This window comes from Varanus komodoensis, unplaced genomic scaffold (genome assembly GCF_004798865.1).
Source record: "Varanus komodoensis strain SLA01 unplaced genomic scaffold, ASM479886v1 scaffold8, whole genome shotgun sequence".
Classification (NCBI taxonomy): Eukaryota; Metazoa; Chordata; class Lepidosauria; order Squamata; family Varanidae; genus Varanus; species Varanus komodoensis.
Window position 1 is genome coordinate 19,203,945 of NW_025336481.1, and position 23,928 is coordinate 19,227,872.

At 40.4% G+C, this 23,928-nt stretch overlaps 1 protein-coding gene across 15 annotated transcripts in view; it reads right to left on the reverse strand.

Moving 5' to 3' along the window:
* Window positions 1-10,451: 10,451 nt before the first annotated feature.
* The window catches only part of TCF20 (transcription factor 20), a 105,081-nt gene continuing 91,604 nt past the window's right edge, over window positions 10,452-23,928 (reverse strand). For 11 of the 15 annotated variants that reach the window (XM_044454796.1, XM_044454788.1, XM_044454785.1 and 8 more), the window contains 3 exons: window positions 20,196-20,289; window positions 15,654-15,703; window positions 14,148-14,764 (listed from right to left, as the gene is read on the reverse strand). In XM_044454796.1, the coding sequence (XP_044310731.1) occupies window positions 14,669-14,764; window positions 15,654-15,703; window positions 20,196-20,289 (240 nt within the window). In that variant the 3' untranslated portion in view covers window positions 14,148-14,668. Of the gene's footprint in view, window positions 11,755-13,974; window positions 14,103-14,147; window positions 14,765-15,653; window positions 15,704-20,195; window positions 20,290-23,928 lie in introns of those variants that run through there. The other 4 variants (XM_044454789.1, XM_044454784.1, XM_044454797.1 and 1 more) reach the window with 3 other exon arrangements.

The following is a 23,928-nucleotide window of genomic DNA, read 5'->3' on the forward strand; positions in this document are numbered from 1 at the left end:
GTATTTTCATAAGTTTAATGTTTTGTAAATTCTTATGGGGTTTTACTCCACCATAAATATTCTTGTAAAGGATGCAACTTCCAATCAGAGTGGGTGGACTTGGTCACCCTGATCTTGCTTTAAACCATTGGGCCTATTTGTTGACATAGTGACTGTTGGTCTCTTCCATTTAAATTAGATTCTTGCCAAACTTAAGCAGATAATGTACCCCCTCCCTCCAGCTGGGGCAGTTAGAGAACTGCGATATTTTCACATCAATTACAGTTTAACAGATTTCACATGCAAAATTAACTTTACAATGAAATTGGCAAGAAAATGTTTGTTTGGCAGACCTGGAGGGACAGGATGACTTTTACTTTGGAGTAGCTTGTCAGAATTCATGGGGGTTTAAAAAAAAAATTGACATTCCCTGCTTTGCAGGCTGAATTGACAGCTACAAGTGCATGGCAACAGATGTAACTGAAACATTTGTTAGAATCTAGGTCTGGTCCTGCTGCCTTTACAGCTTCCAAGCCACCTGTGTTATTGCAAACATTGACTGAAATATGTGTGTGTGTGTGTGCGCGCACACACACACACACATGCCTCAAGTTATGCTTGTGTCAGCAAAAAATAATGTTTCAAGTACATGGAACACAACAACATTTCTTTAGTGACACCATATTGAATTGGCCAGTTGTTGGAGGTGTGGTACTGCTAACACCTCTCTTCTCCATATGTTTGGCACTGTCGGTGGCAACTTCCCTTTGAGAAAAAATAATAACTTGCATAACTCTTGTGATGGAAAGTTCTTTAATATTTGAGAATATACACATTCTTCTGAATTACCTACCCATCTCATGGAATGAGATGCAAGGACAATGTGAAAGGATTTTCCCTGACCTCTTGAGAACTAAAAGACAAATATTACAACAATGGAAGGATAAACAGCCACCTATAAGAACATAATGGGTAAAAAGTATAATACAACTTTTGTATAGGTGGCCTTTAGCTGTTACTTACAAATGTATAAATATATGCATATTTGGGGTACCTTTGTAAAAATAATTGCTAATAATAATAATAATAATAATAATACTATATTTTGTTATATACTCACATATACTGAAAACAATATACAATATAAATGTAATGCTATGGACCATTTCCTTTTCTTAAATATTGTTCAATTATAATATTTTTTTCTTCTTTTTGCTTTTTTATGTTGCAGTTTGGTTGTTTTGGAGTTGCCCAATAAAAAATAAGCAATTTAATGTTGTTGTGGCTATTGCAGAATTTTTGGAGATCAGAAATACTTCCCAAGCTGCTGCAAGGCACCCAGAGAGCTACCAGTGTATCCAGAGCATCTCACCCTCACTTTAAGTTCTTTCAAGCCTTTTAGAGACAGTAATTTTTCAGAAAATCATGGCAAGATCCACCTTCATCATTCCACTAATGCACTTTTTTTTTTTTTTGCACTAGCATAATGGGCCTCTAGTGCAAAGCAATGACATTTGCTTGTGCAACAGGATCCCTCTCAGTGGAGCTGGAGTTGGCAGGACATCACTAGCCACTGGCTGAGTACTATTGAGCTGCCATTGCGCACCGAACATCCTACTCTTGGGCACTTTCCATGGCATTTCAAAAACTGAAGAAAAGTCAGAACCAGCCACTAGAAGTGTGCTCAGCATTCACATAATCTGTCTGAGCACAGCTGGTTATGCCTGTTAGTAACCTGGGTGAGCAGCGTATTTGGGCACTATCCGATATTTTAGCATTTTAAAATACACTCTTTAAAAATAGGTGTGTGTGTGCTTATGCATGCCAGTTCCAAAAACGCAGTTTCCTTTCAGAGTGAAATTGACTAGACAGAAGTTGAAGCTGCTTGCCTTTTGTTCCAGACCCCTGTGGCTGTGGAAACAGATGGGCAGGGCAGGGCAGGGGGAAGAACAGCCCTGTGGTCCTAGAAGAAAGTTTCATAGCCTTAGATTTTGTGGGATAGTAGCCAATGGAATTAATGCAAGGGTATTCCTCTGGCAGTTTCAAAAGGTGGATGAAATAAATATTGCTCATCCACGATTTGGAGGCATTGGGGGGGTGTGTGTGTGTGTGTGTGTGTGTGTGTGTGTGTGTGTGTGAGAGAGAGAGAGAGAGAGAGAGAGAGAGAGAGAGAGAGAGAGAGAGAGACTGATATCCAAAGCTGTGTGTTCTCTCTCTTTCTCTCTCCATCTCTTTAGATAGAAATTGACCAGAATGAAAAAGTAAAAAGGAAGTGCAAACAATAAAGAAAATGCTCACAAATGCATTGAACAGAATGCACCCTCCATAGCTGACTCTTACCTGAATGCTTACATGGCCTTATGCAGATGCTCCATTCCTGGAGGCCCATGGGCCAAATCTAGGCCAGCTGGGTTCCAAACTGACTACCTGGTTCCATACTTGAGCATCAACCCAACCACCTCAGCCTTCCCAATTTTACACAGCTTTTTTCCCTTTCCAAGAGATCCAAACACATATTCCAACCATTAGCTACTGGCAATAAGATACTGGGGCTGAAATACGTGGCTATATTTTGGTCCCTCCCCTTGTGTCATTCACTACCCACTGCTGGATTTCAACCTGCTTCTCCAAAACTGAGTTTGGCCCTCAGGCTTAAAGAAGTGACACCCCCTCCCCACTTCCCTGCCCTGCTCTCTAGGACCAGACTGTCCAAAGCAAGCAGAGTCAATTCAAAGAAAATAAACATTAGGAAAAGAAAAAGGTAAAGTGATGGAGAAAACAAAGAAAGGAATGAAGAATGCATTGGCTGCACCTTCGATGCTTGCTCTGAAATCGTGCAGCAGCTTGGTGCTTAAAGAGGGGGGCTTTATTAGATCAATGTACTGCTCTCAGTGTCCATTTCCCAAATTAACTTGCATGAGGCACAATGGGGGCTTACAACAAAAGCCCACAGGTTCTGCCTGTGCACAGCCATGGCTAGTTTTAGGATCAACATTTTGTGCTGAAAATTACTTACGGTTGGGGTGTTTTCATACAACTGCTTTGCAGATTTAATCCTAAAGTATTTTGGATTGTTTGCTTGTTCATTCTTAGAATTTGGAATATTTCAACACAGCAAGTAGGGCAGGGCAAAGTAATTATGGAATGAGAAAGAACCTTTTCCACAGTTGAGCATTCAAAATTATATTAGGGCAAATCCAGTCGGTTTGCAACCCTTAGACTTGGAGGATTACATGCATCCTTGCAGGGGAGAAAGAGCACAGAGGCAAGGTCAACTCTGCATTCCTTCTGGCCTGCAAAAACATTTAGACGGCCAATTTTAGGGAGGGAAGGAGGCTGGGACATCAACCCCCCCACCCCCACCCACACCAACTGCCTCCAAATTCCACCTCCAAGGTTGCTCTTGCAGCCTGAAGCCTGTCAGTGCAACTCTTTCTGTGCTAGCTTGGGGGTGAGATCGGAGCTCCAATCCCCAGCTAAGAGATCAGAGAGATTTTCTGACCCTGTAACTTGTGATCTGAGCAATCCTATTTCTGCTTTGACTGTGTCTGGCAGCCACAGGATTGCTTTGCTCATGACTGAGCAGGAAACTCATCTCTGTCCCAGCAGGTGATACCCTGTTGTTTGTTTTCACACCATAACAACATTTCATCTTCATAAATCATTTAGTGCCCTCCTTCCTTTCTTTTCAGGGCCAAAATCAAGTTGTCTGGGGTCAAGGAGTGATTTTCATTTTAGATTTTCGTTTCATTAAAAAAGATTGATCTCTTTGCCGGATGGTTGAATAGTTTTAAGGCTCTTATTTTGTATTACTGTTTCTGTATATCATTTGGCTTTCTGTCATGCTAAACTTTGCAGATGAAGGACAGTGTAAGTAAGTAAGTAAGTAAATAAATAGCACTGCAACTGTGGCAACATTTCTTTTATTCCATTTTTACCTCCTCCTTTCTGAGCAAACTTCATGGTTCCCTCCACCCGCCACACATACATATCCCCTCCCTGCTTTATCCTCACAATGAACTTTGGTCTGGATGAAGCGGGCTTACTCACAGCCAGCTGAGGAGCATCGTGACTCAACAGACACCTGAACCTGGTTGGCTCTCTCTCATCATCATTTGGCACGAATTGCTACACTGTACTAGCTGACAACCCTGGTAACATGAGAGAGAAGACAGGCTGTCCACCTGTGATGGCTGGTGCTTCAAGTGTCACCTGTGTAGTCCTGGGTTCTGGGCTGGGATAGTGCAGAGCCTGCTAAAGCTCCACGTCAGGGACTGAGTGTCTCCTTGCCTCTCCTTTCTGAGGGGGAGAACTGGCCTCAGAATGTGTTCTCCCAAGTCCTGAAAGCAACCTGTTCTTCCCTTTTGTGGTTTTTACGCATTTCTACAACTAGGTGATGGGTGACTTAACACACCATGAAGTGGGTGCTGAGGTCCTGTTAAAAGAGAATCTGAAGAACTGCTCTTCTCAAATGTGACATTAGTGAAAGCTTTCCTATCATGAGCATTATATAACCCAACAATTGTGGCAATATAGCCCACGCAGAAAGCAGCCTCATGGAGTCTTGGCAGAGGCACCACCACCACCGCTTGCTTATAACATAGAGATTTCCTTGAGGTGAATGACTCTTGATGTGATAAGTCACAGATAAGTAACTTAGCCAGCTGGCAAAGTAGAACACCCAGCAAGAAAATATTTGCAAAGAAATACATATTCTCTTATGGGGCAGCCTTCAATAGACAGAAGTCTTTCAACCTTTACTGGATTCCTATCTCTGATGCTAGAAAGCTAGAACTCTACGGGCGTCTAATCCATGTAGAGCACACCAGTTGATGTCTGTAGGTTCTGGAAAGAATATATCCTGTATTGTGTAAATGTGGGAGATAACCTACAGAAGCTAATGTCAGACCAGAAATCTACAGAAAGACAGATCACAGTGCGGGACTGGAAATTCACTCTGCAGGTAGAAGTTATAGCCAGCAGAAAGGTTGGTTATGGCCTGGTTCGAGCATGGAACTTGCCTTTAGTTCTGTCTCAGATTATCAGCAAAATCTTTGCACCTACAGCTACCTGCGACTCTTAGTTCATCTTGTCAGAACACTTTCATGTTTAAATGGGGGCTCAAGGTTGCCCCAAAAATGTCTCCCCACAAGTTCAAGCCCAAGCCCAGCCCATGAAGTGAAAAAGCACCAGAAGGAAGTGGTTTCCAAGAAGAGAAAAAACGAAAGGGAAGATGCAGGTCCATGGAATAATGTAACACACAGGACCAGAAGAATCGATGCACGTGCTATTTGAACTACACAGTCTACCCTCGCTCTTCCCACAGAGAAGGGACCCCAAGTCATTTGGAGCTGAAAAACTACCGCATGCTCTGCAGAACATATTGGAGAATAGTCAGGTCTCCAGAGAAAGCAGGACTCTAACCAGCACCTTGAAGGAGGGATGTGGTGGTGGTTTGTGGTGGTTGGAGACTCCCTAGTGATATAGACAGCTCTGTGCACACATGAAATAGCATCTTGGGAGTGTGCTGCCTCCTTGTACCATGCATTTGAGATGTGACAGAGAGCCTGCTGAGTCTTAACAAAACCCACTGACTCATGGGGGTGGGGCAGGTAAAAATAATGCAACCCAAAGACCTCTTGAAGGAATCTTCAGAGAATGTGAGGCTCTGGCTAGGAATATGAAGGACTTGGGGGCACAAGTGGTTTTTTTGTTGCTCCCTCCTATCAAAGGTCAGAGCTTTGCAAGGGGAAGCGTGCTGGAAGTGACTAGCTGGCTATATATATGGTGCTGTTGAGAAATATCGGATGTCTTGAATCATTGCCAGTTCTACCAAAATGAAGTACCCCTGACAAGAGATGGAGTGCATCTTTCAAGGACTGAGAAGAATCTGTTTGGTAGGACACTTGTAGCCCTGATCAAGAGGTCTTCGAAACTAAATCCTGATTACTTGTTTACATCAAAGGTTTTTGACGAAGTTCCTCACCAAATATTCCTGAGCAAACTTTGGAATAAGAGACGTCCTCTTATAGGTCAATAACTGTTTAAAGGGGGGGGGGGGAAACAGAGTTGGAATAAATCATAAATTCTCCCAATAGAGGGAGGTAAACAGTGGAGTCCCACAAGAATCTGCATTGGGACTATGCTTTCCAACTTGTTCAATAATGATCCGGAATTCAGAGTGAGCAGTGAAATGGCCAGGTTTGCCGATAACATCAAATTATTTAGGAAGATTTAAAAAAAAACCCTGTGAGACAGTCCAGAAGGGTCTCTTCAAACTTGGTGAATGGGCATCAAAATGTTAAATGTAGGTCAATGTAAACAATTGTAAAAGGATGCACAGTTCAGGAAAAAAACAGCATCAAATATAAACTCATGGGATTTAAGATAATGGTGACTGAGAAAGAAAGGGGGTCTTGGGGTTGTGGTAGACACCACAGAGACAATGTCAACCTTATGTGAACCAGTTTCTGGGAAATGTGGGTGGGAGGATGCTGTTGCACATGCCCTGCTTGTGCATTTCTGAACAGCAACTGGATGCCTACTATGTGAAGAGAATGCTGGGCTAGATGGACACTTGGCCTGATCCAGCATGGCTCTTCTTGACCTGGTCTTTGGCCTGATCCAGCATGTGTCTTAACAGTGAATGGGTATGCATCAACCTGGAGGGAGTTCCAGAGGCGGCCTCCTAGGAACCGCATCCTTTTATATTTCCATTAATCTTAAACAAAGACTTAGCGCAGGGGTGCAGAATCTCTTTCACTGTGAGGGTCCAAATTCCATTTTTGAGAAGTCCTGACAGTCACATTCCCACAGTAGATGGAAATGAAGGTTAAAGGAGAAGGGCCAAGGGAATGTTTCTAAAAGTTCTTACTACTTCTAAAGAAGCCTCAGAAGAGGCATTTTAACCATTCAGAACAGGAAAAGGCTTTACTAGACCTAGGAAACCACCAAACAATGGGTAGTTGGTGAAAAGGAGGCTTCCTAGGGAAACTCAAGAGGGCTGGAGTTGATCTCTGGGCCTGTGGTTCAACACTCCAACACAGGAGGATTTCCCCCCCACCAGATTTGCAGATAACGTAAAGCTGGAAGGGACAGCCAACACCATAAATAGCAGAAATTAGAATCTTGATTTCCTAACAGTCTTGGAAAACTAGGTCAAAATCAACAAGATGGAATTTGGCAAAATGAGATATTCTCCATTTAACTACCCACTAAAGAACATAAATAAATGACACAAATCTAGGGTGGAGAAAACTTGGCTTAACAACCGAACATAGGAAAAGGATCTTGGCACCTTAACAGATCAGTGCCAATAGTGTGATGCAGCTACTGAAAAAAACAATACAATTTGCATTTGCACTCTTTTGTAAAGATCAGGCTGCATTTGGTGTACTGTGTGCATTGCATTTTCAAAGAGCTACCGACAAACTAGAGTATGTTTGGAAGAGGTGACCAGAAGGATGAAGGGTCTGCTAACCAACTTCTATTGGAACAATTGAAGAAACTATGTATTCCTTGCCTGGAGAAGATAAAAGAACATTCTAATAGGGGGTTCAAATATCTGACAGATTCAAGTTATAAGTCATACAGAAGATGTAGCAGACATGTTCTTAATTACTCCAGAGGGTAGGACTAGAACCAATGGATGGAAACTGCTGAGCAGCAGAGTTTGGCTTAACATTAGGAAAAATATCAGACTGGAACAGACTGCCTGGGCGGGGGGGGGGGGGGGGGGTAGGCTTTTTTTCAATAAATGTATTTAAGCAGAGGCTGGATAACCATGTCAAGGATGCTATAGCTTCATCCTACTCTGCTGGTTCCAACTAGATGACCTTTGATGTCTCTTCCAACTCTGTGGTATAATTTGTATGGCACTATCAATGTATGCCAACTTACAAAGCAAAATAACTAAAAAGCTAAAAGGGCAAATGACAGATTTCAGGTCCTGCCCTAATAAGCTTATACGTAATATAAATTTGGATAGTGAGATAATTGTCTCTAGTAACAAAACCACTTTTTTAGCAGATCTGTCATCTAGATCCTTAAAATATGCATAGAACCATATTCTTTTAAGCATTTTCATTAATCATATGGCATCAAACTGATGAACCTGGCTGGGGAATTGCATGCCATCATTAGTAGTTGTGGGCATGAATTAATTGCAGTCTTTCTATTAGATAATCTTCCCACTGAAGTTTTATTAAACTGAATAGATTCTTATGACAGACCTTTGTATTTAAAAGTCTTTAGATTAAAAAGCGGGATAAAAACATTGAAAAATAAACATCTTTCTTTTGCTGGATTTCACATTCCACCCCTGCCCCAACATTTTTAAATACAATCCATACATTGTTTCCATTGCAGTTCAACTTCCAGCAGCATCTGTTGCAGTCCAAAAGCATAGAACTTGAGATTTTAGCAACTTGCCACTTCTGGCAAAACATGTGGTTAATTCAAAAGCATCCAGTCTCTGGTTCATTTTCACATTCTGCTTTCCATTAATATAGTTCATGACATATGAGAAACTGGATAAATTCTCATCTGTAGGCAGTGATTTTACTAGCATTCTAATGGACCAAAATCTATCAATCTCTAAAAGCATGTTCACAGAAGTGATGACATTTCCTCCTATCCTGTCCAGTTCAGCCTTATTCCCATTGTTTGAGCTTTGACCAATTGAAATTTCTTGCCACTATCTGCAGGAGGCAGGGGTGAAGGAAGAACATGACAGAAGTTAATAAAATGATGTATGATGGTAGACTACATGTGAGCAACTTTGGGAGATCTGGGAACCATTTTGCCCCCTGGATCTAACCCTCCATTGTGATTTTGTCAAATGGCATTCAGAGCAGTTATAGAGCACTGTCATGCCATGGTAGCTACAGAGCACTAAAAGGGGCAAAAAAGCCTCTGTGGGTGCCATTTCTCCCCAATTTTATTATTTTTTACAATCTTTGGGTACATGTCTCCCCACCCTCAATGTACTCTATTTAGAAAAATATATATGATTCATGCTGGAACTTGCAAGTCACACAGCAAAATTGATCAGCTGTAGCATCAAAGAGATACAAAAAGCTATTGGCTGAGATCATGTTAATAAACTATTACATAAATTCAGGAGGAATATGCCCATGAGCCACTATTAGCACTGAGAGTTAAGTTCAGCAGCAAACAAAGAGAGTAACTTCTTTTATATCTGACTTGAGTAAGCAACCTGACCTTTGTTAGGAAGTCAGGATTAGATGGATACATATTCTGAACCAGCAGTGCCAAATTCACTAGCACATAACTTCCTCATACTTTGAAAAGATTAAATCTGTAAAAATAGATTTTACCCCTCCTTGAATTGTTAGTGGTATGCACCACAAAATGCTTCTATAGTGCCTGTGATATTATCAGTACAATCCTCTACATGCCTGCACAACTGTAAACCCTATTAAGCTATTTGCTATTGAAATAGCAGATAAACATGTTGAAAAATGGCAAATGAATCAGTCATCACTTTAAAACTTGTGCCATGACCACCATGTAAAAAGCAGTAGAATCATTAGTGATTCTGACCTTTTTTCCTTTTAACATTTCACTTAACGAAAAGTACATATTTTGAAACAGAACACTGGGTTGTGAAAATAGGGTTTGCTCATTACTCCTGATTTTGGCCATTGGTCTGGCCCTTTGTAACACTTGGCTGCTCTGACACTTTGGCTTAAGCCTAGCTGGGTGAATGAGATTGGAAAAAGGAAAAAGCAAAATCTAGTCCTGGAACCACTAAAGTTAATAAACCTCAGATGGCTCTATTTCCTTTGAAATCCATTAAAACCACACATCCAGCTTGGGTGGAGCTAGAGTCAGCCCCCCAGAACACACACACACCCTATCCTCATCCTGCCCTTTCTTCTCCCATATATTCTCTTCCCATCTGTTGCCCCCTCCCTCCCTGGCAGCCTTCCTTCCCTAGGCCATTCTTGAACAAAGGAACAAGGCTTTCTAAAAGCTTCTACTGGCAATAAAAGCAGCTTAAAAAAGCAGCTTCTTAAAAAAGCATGATCACCTGATCATGGCAATTTTCAGGGGGAGTTGTTCACATCAAGTAGGGAATGGGTTGACTAACCCTAGCTGTGATTGCACTATAATTAGATCTTTTGTAATATTTCCATTGGCACCAATAGAAACTTTTTTTAAAAGGCTACTTAAGGGGGTGGGGCGAGCAGACTGAGCAGGGAACAATGGGTCTGATTGGGATGTCTTGTAGACTGGAAGTTCCTCATTCCTGTGCTCTAGATAAAAGAAACTCAGAAAACTTGTTCCATATCAGTGTCATGGTGTCACTGGTCCATTCCAGAAGATAATGGAAGAAGGTTCATCTTAAAAGAAGATAATTAAGTGGGTATATAAACTACACAAAGGGAAACCAAGGAGAATGGCTTGTTCACAGGGAGGGGAAAGTACATTAAATTCCACAGATGAAACAAGGTTAAAATGAAGTTTATTAGGTTTTTTTGTGGGGTTTTTTGTTTTGTTTTAGTTTTTTATATAAAACTGTTTGTGAAACAGCTATTTTATTCCCATGGCAGAGTGACCCCTGAAAGATGCACTAACCCCTTCTTAAGGCCTTAACAAGAGAAAATGTTTTGTTTTTTTAAAAAACGCAAATGTTTAAAAATTACACAATGTACAAACAAACAAAAAATTAACCATGTGGTGTAGGCTGCTAAATTGACATTCTCCCTTCCTTCCTTTGGGAAACAAGAGACAGAGAAGGGTTCACTGGATTTTCTTGGTCAGCTTAACACACACTGATTATGTCAACATTCAGACTTCCTGTTGAATGCCCTTTCTGGTAGGCAAGTCAACATCCTCCCTCTAGACTGCCTTTGAAAAAAGGCAGAAGCTCCTTGGAATGATTTGGGAATCTTTGTCAATGCCAAGAATGGCCCAAATCCCCTACCTTTTGGTACACAGAGTCATGTATATAAGGTCAGAGTATCTGAAAATGAAGCTAGTAGAAGCCACTCTTATTTCACAAGCCACATGATGTAGCAGGAATCTTCTGATTCTTATCAGGCTTCCTTTCTTCAAAAAATAAATAGTGTTTCTTAAAAAGAAAAAAACCCCTGCTCACACATACACAAATACAAACATCCTATCCCCTGCAACCATTCACTCCCACCACCCGCCCTTACAGACAATTTTGCCAGCAACAACAACAAAAAACTCTGTACTCTTTAAAACCTGGGTTTTTTGTGTGGAAGATGGAGTGAAGAGACAAGTTTGATTAAGCAAGCTCATAACTCCATAACTTCTTATGAAACAAGATGAGATCCATTTGCAAAGGCCTTGTTTTAATTTTACTAATATCTGTTTATGAGCAACTTGGAACATAGGCAAGTCCTTAAAATTGAATTTAATGCATAAAAAGGGATAGCGCACCTTTCATTTAAAACAAGTCTATCAGCAAGACTAAAAATAGATCTTTTTCATATATATATATCTATATATATATATTTTATCCCTCCCTCTTTAATTCCCCCATCTTTTCTTCTCTTCTTTTCCCTCCCCTTCCCATAGTCACTATGGAATTTTTGTCCATGAAAACAGCTGGTTCAGACTCCTTGATCATATTCTGCGATGTTGTCAGTCAAGTGTGATGAAAGAGTTGATGAAGGAAGTGCTGGCATTGGCAGGCACGTCAAGAGAGGGGCATGACTGCACAGTGGGAAAGAATCCATCCAATCTTGAATGTCTGCCGCTTTCTTATCTCAACAGCCTAACCTGTCAAGGAGAAAAACAGCTATTACAGAAATGTACATGTGCTAAAGTTTCCCATTCACTTCATGGCAAAATTGACACAAACTTTTTGTCCACTTGAAAGAAAACCCTGTGTAGCAAGTTGGAATTCCAGCACCTTAAAATAAGAGTTAGTGAGCAAATAGTTAAAAGTTGAAGTCTTAGATCTAGAAAACATTTTCCCCCCACCCAAATATTCAGTATTTGCCAATAAAGCAAATGGTTACCCTGGTTCTGGAAACACAAGAAAGCTGCACCCCTTTGGTCAACAAACATGCTACCAACAGGCAGCAGGAAATAAAGAAGCACTTCTAACATACTACATTACCCCTGGTGGAAAACTCCTCTTTGTAGGAAGAACTACAGGACCAGGAGCTACTGTCTACCAGCAGTAGCTGAGATTTTGTCAGTAAACCAGGAGGAGTCTAAGCCATTAGGGGCATCACCTTAGAGGGGCAATTCTGCTTCAGAGATGGAGGCAGAGAACCCCTCAGGCTCTCAGGAAAGATGCCACCTGAAAAGAACTCAGAGTGACAGACTGAGCGTCTTCCTTAAGTGAACAGGCCTACGTGCATACAAAGGGCCTGCTCACAAGGAAGAGCTTTCTCTGCAAAATGGGTCCAAGAGCACTACCCTATTTCCTCAAAAAAAGCATATGCAAAAGCAACTGAGTTAGAATAATTACTAGGACATTAATAACTCTCAGGAGCTTCAGTTAGCACCACTACTATAGAATGAAAGCACCATCGACAGTTGAAAATAATAGAGGTCAGAAAAGGCATTGCTTTCAAGTTAAGGAAAATGTCTAAAGTAGCTACTTTGAGACAAACACACCGATGTGCATTTCATATAGGGTAGCCTCGCAACTCAGCATTACCTGTTTGTCTGTGGAAAGTACTAATTGCCCCCAAGGAAACAGATGCATTTCCACTGCCACAGGAAGCTAGCCCTGGACTGTGGTATGATAGCCACACACACACACTTACCTACCTACCCACCTCATTCTAGCCTTCAAAGTTACTGGCTTTCACGTTTTCTTTTGTCAATCATGCAGCACTATGGAGGCTTTATCCCGACAGTCCATTCTGGCCATGGAAGAGGAGGTGACAGAGAACGATGGCAGCGATGCTGACTTCAGTCCTTGAGGGCAAGCCACCCTCAGCAGATTGCCTTAGTGAACAGTGGGTTGCGAAAAACCCTTCTCACTGCTATTGTCGCCAGCCATCATTGCACTTCATTCTCATCACAGCTTCTACTTGCTTGCCAGACAGGCAGAAAGCCAGTGGTATCTACTGCTCCTGCTTCTCACCACCACCACGGTTTACTACACAAATAATATGCAGGTTGCAATGGTGAAGAGGAAGCCAACCTTGGGGACCTTTGTCAGGGGTTCTGCTTCTGGCGTGTGGGCCCTTAGCAGATGCCCACCCATACCTATCCTTGACAAAGGCCCTGGGTGCCAGTCTATCAGAGGGAGAAAGAAAAGGAGCAATGTGGTCAGACAGAGAAATACCATAGTCAACCCAGACAGAGAGATACTGTAGTCATGCTAGTCTGACTTGAAAGTATCTTCCCTAACAAGATAGAAAGCCCTTGAAAAGTATTAAGCTGTTCCTTGCATGTTCTTCTCAGTGTCTGGAATAGACTAGGATGCAAAGCAAACTCAGCAACAGAATGCATTAAGCTGTGTTTCACACAGGGTGTTGACTGATGAGCTCAAAAAGGCAACTATTTTTATAAGCTTTTTCTCTTGGAGCTGGAAGCAAATTCTTCTAACAGCTTTGATCATTGTCTTTTCTTTGAGTTGATTTACACAACTGTGTATAAGTGCATCTGATCTTCACTTGTTGGGGTTTAAAACTGTTAAGCTTAATTAGGCTTCAGTTACTCAAATGATGAAACACTGAAGAACCCCATCCACAACCCCTGTACATCTTGAATCCTTTGTATTTGCATAAATAGGTGGAGCAGAAGAAACTTGGAAAATTAGAGCAGTCATCCAGAACATTGCAGAAAAGGGCATCTGTTCATTTCTTCAGTGAACAAACAGGAGGCACTGGTATCAATATACAAAGATAAAGCATCAGCCTGAAGGGAGTAAGAATCCCTGCTGAAATCTCTGCATAGTAAGATTACCACGTATTTCTCCCTCAAACTGGAGAGAAGAGGTGGGAGGGAGAACTCAGTGCGCTTCCCTCAACTCACCTGTGCTTGCTTTTACTTTCATTCCCACGAACACACTTCCCCCCTCACCCCCGCTCCGACTGCTCTGTGCTGAGGCTGCCTTTCACCATCTTGTTCTGCAAGGATGGAAGAGAGCAAGGGAGGAGGGGCTGATGTCCAATATGCCAAGGAGGAGGAAGAGAAGGGGAACAAGAAGATAACGAGAAGCAGAAGAGAAGAGGAATATATGGAGAATGAAAGAGAGAAAGCAGCATCAGTACTAGAACCAAACAGATTTTCAGGCAGGATTTCCACATGATAGCACTTGGCATTTTTGTGAAGCAAGAAATATACAGAGTTTGAAAAAAAAGTTGCATTGCCTACAAAATTATAAAAGTTCCACATTGAGCACCAATGCATTACAATAAAGGGCTTGTGCTTTTCTGTGTTTTGTCACTGAGTGTTCTGACAGGACATTTTACAAAAATGGTTTGCTCCCTGATGTTATACATTTTTAACATTTATATCCAAAATGTTATTCTTGAGGTTTTTCATTTTATGGAGAACCTAACAAAATGGAGTTAATTTCACATTAACTAGTTCCTTCAACTAAAAGGAACCAGTTTATAACATAAATGTTAACATGAAGAACACTTTTAAATAGCATGTCTGAAAGAATTCTCAACATATTATTTTAACTACATCTCCAATAATTCTAGAACAACTAATTTTATCTTCAGTACACCAACTTCTTAAGACAGCAAATCAAGTACATTAGGTTTCCACTGGATAAAAGGTACATTTTAAACAGGACCACACATATTTCACAGTTCTGAAAAAGAGAAAAAAATTATACTTTGAGAAAATTGTATCCTGAGGATCTCAGTTTTAGGCTTATTTTTAAAAGTTATTTCTAGTCCTCAGAGATGTGGGAAACATAGCTGGAAAAATTTTGACTGCTTTGTTTTTCTGCAGAAAAGTTCCCATCTGTTGAGTTCATTAGTATGATGGATGCCAATAGCAAACAGGCAACTTTGACAATTTGAAAGTGGTAATTAACATTTTCAGGTGACTATACTTAGCAAGAATGTGAGAGAATATATATATGTTGTTGAAATACATCACAACTGGCTTGAAATTGTACATACATGCTGTCAAGATTGGCCTGAAAAGTTCATATACATATAATATGCGATGACATCTCTGATGCTGGAAAGGGGTTCTGTAGAATTACAAGTTATTGGTGGATCGGGCTTAGCAGAAACAGAAGAAATATTGCAAAATAAGCAAATATATGCTTAATTGCCTCCTATGCATAGTTTATATACAAACACAGGGATTTATTAATCAGAAAAGCCTTCCAACAGCTTCTCATCCATTTTGATGCTATTCTTTCTCAGAATTTGCAGACAACCAACTGTGGCAGAATATCTGAAGACAAAATATTCAGTACGAAAGACATGAAAGGAAGTTCATTTTACAGAGGAAGCAGTAACAGAGAAGGAAAATAAAGTCGTGTTGTTTAAAAAGGACAATATGCAGATTTGTGTGTTCAAAGAATGCTACCCTGCAGAAGCAAATGCATGCCCAATATGAGGAAAAGCCTGGGAGTATATCCATCAGGTGAGCATTACTAGGAAACAAAATTGACTTGAAATTATCCAAATAAATAATGTTGAATCTATCAAACAGCCGTGCCAAATTTGTAATACTGTTATTACCTTGTGCTTGGGGCACCTCACTGAGAAATTCTCTTCATTTAGTAAACAATCTAGAAGAGAAGAAAACAGAATTTATAAGTATTTCCAAAGTAAAACAGCAGCTCTAGCGCTAAAACCCATATGAGCTTATTTTGCACATCTACATGACAATTATGCTGAATCTGCTTCTTCACCTCTACATGGTTGTAGCTCCAGCACAGTAAACCTTAACATTAAAATGGCATCCAGAAGCACTCATAAGTCTTAGCCAATTCCAGGTTCTAGGAACATGAATCCTCAGTATTTGAGGACATGCACCTCCATGTCATACATTCAAGGTGCCATCCTATGCATATTTAATCAGAAAAAAAATTCTACAACTACCAGCACTCCCTAGCTAACCATGCTGACCAGAGAATACTTTAAGTTATAGGACTTTTTCTGTCTAAACAGGCATAGGAATGCGCTTTTAGGTACTTATTCAAGCAGATTTTAGGTACTTAATTTAAGTACTTTTAAAGATACTTTTTCATGATCAAATCTAGCATCAATAAAAGTTACTTTAAGCAAGCACTTCTATCTAGGCATCCTTTCTCAAATCTTACTTTCAGTTCAAGCTTTAGAGATATTCTAAATGCCCCTAACATCATTATTTCAGCTGCCCTTTATGGGAGGGCAGAAATCTAATTTCAGCTGTAGCATCAACAGCCAGTTGAAATGCTTGACCATTGTGACTTGTAGGTTATCATTATTGACAACTATGACAATGGTCAATTCTAGGGTTTCACCCCACCACAAAAATTTGTTGTCCTTTGAACTTGGACACGACAACTCATTGTAGTAGCACCTGCCCTCACTCCAAGCAGCTAGCCAGAGTGTGAGACTGACAGCTGCCCCAGTTTGCTTCTGACAGCTACTCCATTCTGGCTCCTCCTGCTTCCTGCCCCAGAGATCTTCCTTGGGACAGGAGCTCAGTCAAATGGCTGGGCAGGGCTGCCCCAAATGGACAGTGCTACCCAGCCTATTACCTGAATGCTACATCTTTACATTTAGCTTGTTTCCAAGCTGAATTTAGTGCTACCAAATTTAATGTGTAAGCAAAGCAGAACTAACCTTTTTGTCACTCTGCAGTGCTTCAAATGCCACACTGAGGATCACATGAGGCCCACAGACCACATGTTATCTACCCTATCCCTAAAACCTCCAAGCAACTCTCATGGTGGTGAATCAAACCATGCTAATTTGAAATTATATTATACGTATATATGGCGTAACCATATCTTCCTGCTTTTACAATCCATTTGAAAAGTTGTATCAGTCAGCATGATGCTCTTACTCTGGCTCAGTAGCTTTTGCTTATTAGCTTTAAATTGGTTAGAAAGATAGGAGCTTGTACCAGGCAGAAGTAATTCAGTATGATAATGCAGTGACAAAAACTTGAATCCCAGTTAGCAGCCACAACTCGAAACAAAGACTTGAGAGACACTGTGTACTCTGATGTTACAGATACGTATTATGATACAGTACAACACAGTTTTCACAAAACAGGACTAAATTAAAAAAAACTTTTCCCACAATATTTTTAGTTGTTAAGGATAGAAGTTTTATACTCCCTCCAAATATAAATAGCTTAAAAAGAAAACAAATAGAACTGTATTACTGGATCATCCTCAAATGCAATATCAGTAATCTGCTGCCAGTAACAGCCCAACAAATGTTCCCAAGAAGCTTGTAAGCATGGTACGAAGATAACCTTTCTACATTGGTTGTCTCCAGATATTTAGTATTCCGCCATAATTATATTTAGGCTTCTGAAGATTATGTTCTCATTAGGATGACATCATAAAATGACACCAAATACTTTGTTAAGGGCGCAGTTTTGTGTATGCCTAGGCCAAGAAAGTGGCTATAACTCAAGCAATCCCCAGGTAGCATGGCTGAGTAATGATGGGAGTTGTAAAGCTTCTTTTCCTGCCTAAAGATGCATACCACTGCACCCTATGGTATTTCTCCAGCAACCACTCTAATCTAAGTCACATAATCTATGCTTTCTCCCATAATTATTGAACAACTGTTTTTCTGCTATGAATACCACATAAACCCAATTAACAGCAATTAAGTAATCAGAATAAATGTGTCCAGCTCTTCAGAGAAGTCAGCACCTTACAACAAATGTGCAAAGAACAGATAACAGCCTATTCAGTAACCATCTCTCTGGAAATAGTTTAAACTATTTGTGACTCAAGGTTAAAAAATCCTTGCTACTGATATTAGAGCTTTAAAAATATCAACTTCCAGAGACTAAAATTTGAAATCTTTTTCAGTACCACAGACATTTGACTTCAAAATGTCAGGGCAGAAGTAGAAAACAGAATAATTATAGCTGAGCAACAGTTCTCCTTCATTCATTAGTATTCTCAAAGGCCATTCCTAATGTATTAAGCATATTCTTTAAAAATATTGCATTCTATTTGGCATGTCATGTTTATCCTGTTAAACATAAAGCTCCAGATCAGATCTTTGTTCAACAACAATTCATCAAGTTTTGGCAAAGCTTAACCTAGTATGAAGTCAATTCTTATGTGTGTAATCACAACTGTGTTCTTTGATGGTTACATGACAATCAATATTCCAGACTCCAAACAGGGAAAAAAACCCAGAATGTGTGATCACAAGAAAAAAAAATCTTTTTAAATAAGTTAAATCAGTAGCTCTTAGTTACAATGAATATTTATTTATTTATTCACATATTTATGGGCTGCCTATAACTGCCACGGCCTTCCTAGGCAGGTTATAATACATATGAAACACGACTGCTCTCATCAAGAAACCACATAATTAGAATTGACTGATTTTGACCCATCTTAACTAATGCTAAATTTAAAACACAAGCTTCTCCTCCAAGAGGGGTTTTGCAACTCCTATGCATTTGAAGTGCAGCCTCTACCACAGCTGCACCACCAGATACCCAGTGATTATGTTGGGAAACATGACATGCAGAGAACATACATGTTGCCTCCCAGCAGAATAAAGTTCCACCCACCCAGCCCACCACCCAACAGCCATGGGTGTGTGAGCCTATAACAAAACAATGTGTGTGAGAGAACCGCATGGCTTTTTTCTCTGCAGAACCATGCTGTCTGCAATTCTGCTGGGAAACAATATAGATATGCAAACAATCAAGATGCAAGTTCACTAATGTTCTCCAAATTCTACTCAAAGCAAATCTTATCTTGTGTGTCTAGCAAATTGTGATTATTTTTTAACTTTCTACATAACAATTTGTGTAATGGTACAATTCCCACTGATTAGTGGTAGGAATGACACAAGCCTTACTAACCAATGATTCAGCTTTTCATGTTGCAGAATGTTTTGTGCTTTGTTTTAAACACGTGTTACACAAAACCTTGTCTATCATTTAAGAGGTCATACAAGTCATTAGTAGAATATTCCCATCTATGGCATCTTAGGACCGTTTTCTGGTATCTATGATCTGGCATTCAATTAATAATGCATACTGTGACTATTCAACCTTGGAACTGCTAGTATTTGTATCCTTTATTTTTCCAACCATTAATGTTAGAAGCAGTCAATAGAAGTAGAGCAATCACTAACTACTCTGTGGCAGTCTTGGAAAGTCAAGAGATGCCACACATAAAAGGTTGCTTCAGCACATAGGTGGCAGTTCTTAGTCATGCCAATTTTTTAGGAAAAAAGTTCCACATTGTTGAAATGCAGTCTGAGAAGCAACACCTCCATTTCATATATTTCACAACAAAGTGGCTCCAAATTCCATAGTAAAAGCCTTATTATGTGCATCCAACAGTAGCTTTCATCAAAGATAACGAAGAAAGACACTATACAGCTATATGTTAACACAAAAGCTTCTGTTTTTACTATCCAGTAAAAGGAATGTAACAGATAGAAGACATAGTGCATGTTGACACAACAGATGCCTGAAAAGGAAGAACATGCAACAAACTTCAATAGGTATTCTCTCTGGCTCCACCCCAACCCCAATGACCAATCTGCCAAGATACTAGAAGTATAGATACAGGTGCAACTTCACCTTCTCCACTCCAAAGCTTTATGATTACATTTATTCATACTAATATAGTGAAAATCTACTGTAATTCAATTCACTCAAACAAGGAATGGTAGAAACCACAAATTTAGTGGAATTTGACAGAAAACCTAATTAAAATTACAATACTGATTACTGTTTTAGAGTAAATATATATATATGGCTAATACGAGCATAATTGCTGTTTGATTTTTTTTAGAATATGATGATATACTATATGGTAATTTACTATATAATAGTACAATATTCTGTTATGGGTTAGTACTTTGCTTTGAAGACAATTGATTTTATTTTCTCATTTCAATATGTTTTAAATTTTAATTTTTTTCAGTAAAAAGTAAAATTTAAAAAAGAAAAAGGATGCCAAGGGATCTTGCACAAATATTGCATATAATATCAAGTTTAAGAAATTTCACAAAAAGTAATTGTTATCTCTTCTACATTCAGTTATCATTTCAAGATTATTGACTTGTTCTTACCTGCATCGATGGCACATGGATAATGATATCGGAAGGAGCAGCCTTTGTTGTAGCAGCCTAAGGTGGCTCCTGGTTCCTGGCAATGAGAACATTTCTGAAAGAAATGAAAAGACAGAATACCAACTTACATAAAATAGATATTGTATTAGATATTTCTATCACATTTCTATCCTTAGATATTTCTATCACATAAAATTTCATCTGTCCAATCACTGACCTAATTCCCATAGAACAATACTCATGGTTTATTAACCTATGGTTTGTGACTCCACCCAGGGTTTGTCTGGCGGATGAATGAATAAACCATGATTTTTTTCCCTCAGTTGCTGGATTATTTCCCTCCTTCCTTGCATGTTTTCTCCCTATATCTCAAATACAGTACTCGGATATACATTTTTATCATTCTTGCCTGCTTCCTTTGTACCCTGGTAAAAGCATCCATAAACAAACCACAATTAAACACAGATAATGACACGGCATTGTTTAAATAACTCAGAGTTCACAATACAGCAACAAACCATGGGTCCTTTCTGGCTTATCTTCGGTTAAAAAAACCAGGGTTTGTTTGCACAGTCTCATTCACATATCATGGCAACTCAAAATTCAACAACCTATTTCTATTCATTATGTTCAAAATAAAGGTCTCTGTATAGACAAAAAATATCTTGCCAGTTTTCTATAGTAGCAATGTCTTTTCTTAGAGCTGTTTCTACAGAAAGGAGGTAAAGCAAAGCATGGCACCACTACCTATTATATACAGTACATGCCTCACATCTTGTAGGAAGCCTGGCCCAAGATTTCACATCCTACCTTCCATAAACAGATCTGGCTGGTTTATTTATTATTAGTTTCTTCAGCCTGCTGGTTTTCTTGTCCTCTTCAAGATTTCCAGTTCAAGTCCTTGAGAGGACCCTGTGTTCTACATATGCTGGAAAATGACATGCTAAGAAGGCTAACGTGAGAGCTGAGGAATCAGATTTGTAATGCTTTCCTACATTAAACTCCCCACCACAAAACAAAATGAAAACTGCCCAACAAGTGAAGGACTAGCTAATATCTTTTATCCCAATTCACTAGTCTTTTATTTGAAAGTACTTACGGTGCAGAAGAGCATTCAAAAGTAGACCCTCCCCCCCTTAAGAAGTGGCACTGCCCATTCTACTTCCCTAGCATTCCACCATGTCATTCTGCTGCAGGCAAGGACACAGCAACGCATACAGTAAAATTTAAACAGAACACCCCCCACTAACACAAGGACTCTCCTAACCACCTACTCACAGTTCATTTACTTGAGACAAGTCACTGAGCTAGTTGCAGGAGCAAAATGGAAATTATACATGGGAGATAAGCAGAGATATTTCCAGGGAAATCTGGAATGTAGAAACAGGCTTGTAAGGAAGCCTGGCTTTCTGAGCATGAGGGGGCAGCTGATGAAGCGTCCCAGTGACAATGATAAGAAGGGCAAGCACAAAAGTAATCAGACAGGTGAGTTTAGTAACACAGAAACAGAGTCAGAAGGGGTCCCCTGGGCCATCTAGTCTGACCCAAAGCTCTAACTGGCTCTGCTTACGACATGCCCACCATGTGGACATCCAGCCTATCCTTGAACACCCTCACTGATGGGGCCTCAACCACCTCCCGTGGAAGCCTATTCCATACCCTCGGGGTCCTAATTGTCAGGATGAACTTCCTGGCATCCAAACTGAACCTTGGTTCCCTGACCTTTGCTCCGCTGGAGCACATCCTGCCCTCCTCTGAAGGGGAGAACAGGTCTCTACCCACCTCCATGTGACACCCCCTCACATACCTATATGTTGCCAACAGATCCCCTTGGAGTCTCTTCTCCAGACTGAAAAGACCCAGCTTCCTCAGTCTGGCCTCATACAGCTTTCCCTGCAATCCGGCCACCATCCTTGTGGCCCTACACTGCACTGACTCTAACCTGGCTAAATCCTTCCTGTATCAAGGGGCCCAGAACTGAACACAATACTCCAGCTGCAGGTACACCAGAGTTGTATAGAGCGGTAGTAATACCTCTCTTGATCTAGAAGCCATGCTTCTAGTAACAGGTCAAGAAGAACAGCGCAGTCAACCTTGCTTTCTGACTGAATAACTTAACTTTTTCAGGAAAACAAATCTAAGTGAAACAATTATTAAAGCTTGAAGGCTGCCAGAGTGTAGTACCCAGTATACTACACAGAGTGTCACATGTATGGTTATCTAACTATTAGACATAGGTTACAGGTATACACTCAGTACAATGAGCTCCTAGCTGTCAAGGAACAAGTACTCCCCACCAAAGCCAAAGTGGCTGGCCTGGAGAATCTGAAAAAGACAAGAAATTATTACATGAGGCCTTTATGGAAGTGATAGAGAATTCCTACTCCCTACTCTGCCGCTACAGAGAAGAAGCAGAACAAGTGTCTACTTTTGAATGTCTTGACAAAAGGAACCACTACTACAACAGAGGGAAATAATTCTTTAGAAGGGGCCCATTCTGGGGAATAATCAGATGTCTTCTCACAATGAGGGTATGCTTCCAGGAGTTTGAGGGATGCTGGCAGTGGACAATCCAATCCTTAGAGACATAGCTTACTTTGTGACAAGCATGCAGACTTCATGGTTACTTGCTTGCCAGGTGAAAAGGTTATAAATGACACACATCTCTATAAAGTCTGGCAGATAATGCTGAGGTGGAGTTAGGGGTTGCAATACATGTTATCACCAATGATGTCAAGAAATTTAGGTAAGTGGCCCTGCAAACCAAATTTCTGTTGCTACATTAAAAACCATGATTTCAAGACTGCTTTCCCTGAAATGCTAGCATCAGCATATTTATATCCCACCTTTTTTCCTTTTAAGGAATGCAAAGCAAGCTTACATAATTCTCCTCCTCCTCTCAATCTTATCCTCACAACTATCACCCAGTGAGGTAGGTTGGTCTGAGAGTCTGTGACTGGCCCAAATCAGCTAAGTTAGCTCCATAAGCAGGGCTTAATAGACAGACAAAGGGTCTAAAGGAGTTTTATATTTGTCAGCCATTGGGGAGCATTATGGGATAAGATAGGTCTGTTTGAAAGAATCAGGCTCCACTGGAACCAAAATGCGATCAGAATGCTAGTGCTTAACATCAAAAAGAGGGCAGAACAACTTTCAAACTGACCCCTAGGAAAAAGCCAACAAGAGATAGGGGGCTTCCACTTTGAGATGAATTATCCAAGGTTATGCAAGTAAAAATGCTTTTGATTACTCAAATTGTAAGGTCAAAATAGGCCACAAGCATATAGTGGCACACAACAGCCAGTCAAAGATACCAGAAGGAAAAATGCACACACTAAAAGACATTTTGTGAAGAACACAATGGGCTGGGTGTGGATGGTATCATAAGCTCTGGGTGGTTTAAAGTTTCCAGGGGCTCAGCTATGGCTGACTAATGACCCGAGACAGAAATGTCTCTAAGACACCTCCCTGTCTCTTCTCACCCTCAGGACACCTGCCAATATGTACTGAATACCACAGGAGCACTGGGGGGGGGGGGCAGAGTGACAATTGCCAAAAGTGGACTTTCAGCAGCTGCCACCTGCTTCCCCATCCCACTCCTAGAGATCCTAGAGAGAGAGTGGGATTGCTTGTGAGCATCCCCAATTTTTCCCACCAGCAATGGCAGGAACATGGGGAAAACCAGTGACAGCAGCGCCAAGTGCTGCTTTAGTATTTTACTAGCTGTTGTCAC